The following is a 7,250-nucleotide window of genomic DNA, read 5'->3' on the forward strand; positions in this document are numbered from 1 at the left end:
TGAACACAGATGTAATGCTTTTAAACGATGGGAATGAAGAAGTATAGGATATTCCTCTTTCTTATTACGGCTCTCCTCTCATTTATAAAATGCTTGATGTTGGTTTGTTGCCCGAGAGGTGGTCTATTCGTCAATCCAAATTATGTAAAGCCATGTGGCAATATAAACCCCCAGGAGAGAGATCTGGATTTGGCTACGTTAAGAAACCTAATAAGGTCAGACTTCGTAGAGCCTCATGCAAAATGATTTCTGTATATGAAGATATTGAGACCATCGTCTCTGCTAGTGAGGAGATTGAAGTTAAAGACGCCCCTCCCGAGCTCAAGGATGGCGTCTCTTCGACGATCGATGAGTTGGTTGAGGTCAACCTTGGTGCGACCGATGATCCTCGTCTGACTTATATTAGCAAACTCTTAACAGATTCTATGACTGTTAGGATTATAGAAATACTAAAAGAGTTTCGCGATTGTCTTGCCTGGAGCTATGCCGAGATGCCCGGACTAGCCCCAGATGTGGCCATACACCATTTGGCTATCGACCCGAGTGTTGTTCCTGTGAAACAAACACCCAGGAGAATGCGCCCTGAGATAGAGCAGAAGGTCATTGAAGAGACCAAAAAGCTCATCGATGCCGGATTTATTAGAGAGGTTCTTGACCCTACATGGCTTGCAAATATCGTACCCGTTCGAAAGAAGAACGGACAAATACGAGTTTGCATCGACTTTCGAGACTTGAATAAGGCTTGCCCGAAAGACGATTTTCCCCTGCCGATTCCCAAGCTCATGATAGACGTCGCTTCCTCTCATGCGATGTTTTCATTCATGGATGGTTTTTCCGGTTATAATCAAATTCGGATGGACCCAGACAAGGAGCAACATACGGCATTTCGTACTCTGATCGGCATATTTTGCTATAAGGTCATGTCATTCGGATTAAAGAATGTTGGGGCGACCTATCAACGCGCTATGACACACATCTTTGCTGACTTACTACACCATCAGGTCGAGTGTTACATCGACGTTGTAGTGATTAAGAGTCTTTCTGAAGATGATCATCTTTCAGACCTGAGGACCGTCTTTGAACGCCTAAGGAAATATGACTTAAAGATGAACCCACTGAAATGCGCCTTTGGCGTATCTTCTGGGAAGTTTTAGGATTCATTGTCCGTCACAGAGGCATTGAAATTGATCCTATTAAAATTAAATCCATCATTGAGATGGAACCTCCTAAAAGTTTGACGCAGTTGCGTTCCCTACAAGGGAAGCTCGCCTATATTAGGAGGTTCGTTTCGAACCTTTCTGGTCGATGTCAACCCTTTTCTGCGTTGACTAAGAAAGATGTTCGCTTTCACTGGGATGAGGCATGTCAGCATGCTTTCGATGATATCAAATGCTACTTGTTGAATCCTCCAGTGTTAGCAGCGCCGGTCCCAGGTAGACCCCTCATTCTCTATATTGCCACTCTTGATGAGTCGATAAGAGCTTTATTGGCTCAAATGAATGAGGAAGAGAAAGAGAACGCCCTATATTATCTTAGTCGGCGTTTCATACCCGCTGAGATGAGATACCCACCAATTGAAAAACACTGTTTGTCATTGGTATTCTCGGTCCAGAAGTTGAGGCATTACATGCTCTCACACCATGTTGATTTGATCTCGAGGGTAAACCCTTTGCAGTATCTCATGACGCGTCCTACCTTAGCTGGACGGTTGGCTAGATGGGCCATGATATTATCCCAGTTTGACATTTCGTATGTCCCTCAACGGGCTGTTAAGGGACAGGCGTTAGCTGAATTTTTAGCGGCTCACCCGATCCCGGCAGATTCACCTCTAAATGATGATTTTCCTGATGAGCATTTGATGGTCATCGATGCCCCAGAGTGGGAGATGTATTTTGATGGGGCCTCTTCCTTGAAAGAAGGGCCACCAGGGTCTCTCCCAAAGGTGCAATCGGGGATCGGATTAATTTTCGTATCGCCCGAGGGTGGCATTCTCCGCTACTCTTATAGTTTAGCAGAACCATGTACGAATAATGCCGCTGAATATGAAGGCTTAATTCTAGGACTTGAGTTGGCTATCCAAATGGGCATTACAAGAATCAAGATTTATGGTGATTCACAGCTCATTATAAGCCAGATCTTAGGAACCTATAGGGTCCTGAAGCCTGAACTTCTAGCCTATCATGAGAAGGCGATGACAATGTTGAAGCTCATTCCTGAGGTCACTCTTATTAGGATACCTCGATCTCTCACCGATGCTCTTGCTAAATTGGTTAAAGAGCTATCAAGTCCTGACGGAAATCCGGTGACAGTTGTGATCCGAGAAAGAAGAATCTTATCGCCGACGATTTCTAGCCCTTCAGGTGACGTGCCCTCGGATAGAGGTGGCGTCGTTTTGGCTACTTCTGCTGGAGTATCTGATGATTGGCGTCAAGACATCATCGCATACTTGACAAGGGGAATTCTCCCCGACGATCGCTCCCTCGCTTCTCAGATTCAGAAGAGGGCACTGTCGTTTACAATTATTAACGATACTCTGTATCGACGTTCCTTTGAGCAGATGTGGTTACGATGTGTAGGGGATGATGAGGCCCAGAAATTAATGGCTGAGGTCCATGAGGGCGTCTGTGGATCCCATCAGTCGGGTCCCAAAATGAAAATCAAGATCAAACGCCTTGGTTATTATTGGCCTATGATGACACTTGATTGCATTGAACATGCCAAACGGTGCCATCAATGTCAGGTGTTTAGCCCTGTGCTTCATCAACCCCCAAGTATATTACATCCGACAGTCGCATCATGGCCTTTTGAAGCCTCGGGTACCGATATTGTGGGGCCTATTGACCCACCGTCCTCTCGAGGACATCGATTTATTCTTGCAGCTACTGATTTTTTCTCTAAATGGGCGGAAGCTATCCCTCTAAGAGAAGTAAGGGCTGATAATATGCTGCATTTCCTTAAGAATAATATCGTTTATAGATTTGGTGTGCCACGACGTATCATCTCTGATAACGGGCTGGCTTTCAAAAATACTAAAATTAATAGATTTGCTCGGCATCATCACATCGAATGACGATATTCAACGATCTATTACCCGAGACTGAATGCCTTGGTTGAAGCTTTTAATAAAACCTTAGTTGGCCTTATCAAGAAAATTCTCCATGCCAACAAGAAAGAGTGGCACGAGAAGCTCTCGGAGGCTTTATGGGCATATCGTACAACATACCGTACTCCCACTAGTTCTACTCCATACGCATTGACATTTGGGTCTGAGGCAGTCCTTCCTTTGGAAGTTGAATTGCCTTCATTGCGTATTGCTATTAGCAATAATGTCAATAGCGAAGATAATACCCGACTTAGGTTGGAAGAGCTGGACAGCTTGGAGGGGCTGCGATTACAAGCCCAACAAAACCTTGAACTATACCGGGCCCGTATGGCTAGAGCCCATGACAAGCTCGTTAGGCCCTGTACCTTCATGGTTGGAGACCTGGTGTTGGTGTTACGACGTCCTATTATATCTCACCGTCGAAGCCACAGGAAATTTGAGCCCACATGGGAAGGACCGTTCGTGATCGAGAAGGTCTACGAGGGAGGAGCCTACTTTCTTATTGATGCTGACGGATCTCACCCCATGCCCCCTATCAACGGGCGATATTTGAAGAGATACTATGCTTAGATGCTCCTTTTATTTGAGGCACTTCACTCATAAATTGATTATTCAAAGCTTCATGTACTTTGTAATTCAGTTCTTGAGTAATAAAATTACATCCTTATATTTGTCTCCTGTCTGAACTGCTTGTAGTGATTTTCTTACAGCTGTTGAGGGATCGGGCATAGTCTAGGATGACATGTGGCACCCAAGAGAGGTCTTGTGCATCTCTTACAACCGATTTCTGAATTTCTAAACAGGCAAAGTGGAAGTCCTACGGGCGGCTTATACCTGGTGCAATCGGTAATCGGTATGAGAGAAGCCAAACACTTCTCTTGTCTTTTTGTTTGATGCCTCACTTCGAGCAGGCTCGAATGAGCCTTTCCTACTTACTATAAATGAGCGTGGTAGAGATCCTTGTCCTATTCTCATAAATGGATATGGAGGCTGCCTTCTCTTTATAAGATTTTAGCTCGGTCCGACGACTAAGTATTTCTTTGGGTAATGTATATTGCCCAACTAATTCTTGCAATGCCTAGGTTGACAAAAGTTTATCTCAATTGATATTTATCTGTGGTGTGGCATTCTACTCACCATCTTTACGCTTGATGCGTCGACCCTCAGGTCATAGCGTGTTTCTTTCAAGAGCTGCCTTACCTTTGGTGCTGCACTCTGCCCACCACCTTTACGCTTTATGCGTCGACCCTAAGATCCAGGTAGTCCTTCCTTTCAAAGTTAACTAGCCTTCTTTGTGGGCATGTTGTACGATATACCGTACACCCACTTTTCTATGCTTCATTGCACATAAGAGAGGTCTTGTGCATCTCTTACAACCGATTTCTGAATTGCTAGACAGGCAAAGTGGAAGTCCTACGGGCGGCTTATACCTGGCGCAACCAGCGATCAGTGTAAGAGAAACAGTACTTCTCTTATCCTCTTCCTCTTCGATCCCTCGATTTGAGAGGATCCAAATAAGTGTGTCCCACCCATTATAAATGAGTATGGTAGATACACTTTTCCCCGCTCATCATAAATGAGAGTGGAAGATGTCTTCTTTTAGAGGATTAGAGCTTAGCTTTATAACTAAGCATTTCATGGTTAGGATATATTACCTAGCCAACCTTTTACAATATCTCAATTAATGGAAGTCAATTTTGGTTGATATTTGCTTAATACAAGAAAGCCATTCCCTTTCCTAGCATTCTTGTTTGGATACCCATTCTACATAGGGTCCAAACCCAACACCTTTCTACGGATATGCTCGTCCAGCTCACTTCAAATGAGTGTGGTGTATTCCCTCTTATGGGATATGTTTTAGTTTTTTCCTTATGGTTAAACACTATCTGGTTGGTAAACTTTATTTTGTCCAACCTTTCTCAGGTGTCTCAATTGTCTGAGGTCAAGTTTGATTGATACCTTCTTGTGCAGGAAGCTATGTTCCATTCCTCGCCACCTCTATTTGGTTGAGCACCCCGAGTGGGTCCGAACTAGAGTTTCCCACTCACTTCAAATGAATGTGGTGTTTTTCTCTTTGAGGGATTTCTTTTGAGTTAGCTTGAGGGCAACATACCCTTGTGGTTGGAAAGTTATGTTTTAACCAACCACGCTGGGATACTGCAGCAATTCCTCAGCAAAATTAATTCTACCTCAGCAAAATTAATTAGCAAAATTAATTCTACCAAATCTCTGGTAACAGTATCACGTAAAAGGTTGGTATGCTCTATTCATCCACCGTCTTTGATAACACTGAACCGGTCAATTTTCATTGCCTTGTCAGAGCGACATGTCGTATCGGTTCTAGAATTTGTCTATTATCTGTCTGATCCATGTCCTTCGTCAGAGCCACTTTTAACGCCTGACATTTGCCCGGATATTTGCCCCGATGAGAATTGCCTTAGCCAGTTCTTGCAGGAATTATCTGTTGAGCTATCCCGAGAGACAGCTGCTTTGCTAGGCCAAAGGGACCTTTTAGGGAGACTTATGACAGCCTTATACTTTGATATATCCCGAACCACATGCCCTTTCGAGTTGATTCATTTACAAAAGTATTCCATCTTCTGAACCCACCTTTTTGGTTATGCCTTCAGGGCCTCTGAACCATCCTTTTCGGTCGGCCATACTATTTAGTCACTGGTTCGATCACCACCTCTGATCAGGATATATTGTGCTTTATAGCCACCTGATTAATGTGATGGATGTTTCGTCTCAAGGAGATCAGTTAGACTCGCAATCGGGGTCTCTTTCAGGGGAAACATAACAGGAGGCTTGGTCACACGAGATGATTGAGCATTCTCCCCTACTATTTCGAATGAGGTCAGGTACGGGGTTTCCATCGATTCTGTTGTTTCGAATGTGGTCAGACAAATCGATGTGCCGTTTCGAATATGGTCAGACAAACTTTCCCTCAGCCATAACATGTCCAGTTTATCTGGCCTGGCTGGGATCCATTATGTCATGCCTTTATGGCCTCTGAACCATCATTTTAGGTTATGCCTTTATGGCCTCTGAACCTATTTTATAGGCTATGCATTTACGGCCTCTGAACCCATTTATGTGGTTGGTCAGGTTTCTACTGGCTAGTCACACCCTTGACCATACCTTATCCAGTTTACCTGGTTTGGTTGAGGTTTTCTTTTAACATTCTTTTAGGATGTCACCTCGACTACCATGAGAGGTTTTCTTTGGAGGATGCTGCCAACAAGTGCACTGTGCCTCAGTGGCGCAGCACGCTTGTTGGGGGTCCTTTGTTGGCATCAATTTTTTTGGATATCATAGGTGTAGGATGTCCACCTGTGATCGACAAAAATTAGTTATCGCGCCATGCACAAATTTGGTTCAAATTGACCAGAGCACCTGCAAGCTTGTTCATATGGCCCCAAACGACGAAATGGACAACACGAGTGAGTTGGGAACTTCGATTTCACTTGGAAAAGACACTCGTTGCACCACAATTTCGCGTACGGGCTTAAAATATGCATATTATCATTTTTTTGACACGATAGTCTAAAAAGTGGTCCGAACGACTCCGGACGACCAAACGGACTACACCGGTGCGTCCAGAACATAAATTTTAGCTAAGGGACACTTTCATTTTATCGCGATGACGTGTTCAGCGAAAATGCACGGAGGGTTGATTGAATAATAATAATAATTATTATATTATAATAATATTATATATATATATAACCGTAACTCTCTAAAAGAGGGAAATGAAATTTTCATTTTTCATTTCCCTCTCTTCTCTCCTCCCTCTCTCCTCTATTCTCTCTCTTAAAAAAAAAAAGAAACGGTAAAAAAATGGCTGAGAAGCAACGTCTCTCTTCCCCAAGATCGCGTCTCTCTCGTTCTCCAAAACTCCCGTTCGCAAGAAAGAAAGGGGCTCTCTCCATCTTTTTCGCCAAAAAGGCATCTCCTCACGGAAAACCACTCGCACCCCTCCTCCGGATCCGCGAAACCTCCCTGATCGCTCTACTCCGTCGCCGGCGCCGCTTGCCGCCGGTCCTGCTCCGTTGCCGGCGCCGCTCGTCGCCGGAAGCACCTCTCTCTTTCTTCTTCTTCTTCTCCTTCTTTCTTTTCTTCTTCTTCTTCTTCTTCTCCTATTTCT

The 7,250-nt window shown here is 44.1% G+C and overlaps 1 protein-coding gene across 1 annotated transcript; it reads left to right on the plus strand.

Annotated features, from left to right (window-relative positions):
- The first annotated feature begins 1,216 nt into the window (after positions 1 to 1,216).
- On the plus strand, positions 1,217 to 3,673 carry LOC110038079. Its single transcript, XM_020742840.1, has 2 exons — positions 1,217 to 2,981; positions 3,135 to 3,673. The coding sequence occupies exons 1-2, from the start codon at positions 1,217 to 1,219 to the stop codon at positions 3,671 to 3,673; spliced, it is 2,304 nt and encodes a 767-aa protein (XP_020598499.1).
- Positions 3,674 to 7,250: the final 3,577 nt, after the last annotated feature.

Source organism: Phalaenopsis equestris, unplaced genomic scaffold (assembly GCF_001263595.1).
Source record: "Phalaenopsis equestris unplaced genomic scaffold, ASM126359v1 Scaffold230229, whole genome shotgun sequence".
NCBI lineage: Eukaryota > Viridiplantae > Streptophyta > Magnoliopsida > Asparagales > Orchidaceae > Phalaenopsis > Phalaenopsis equestris.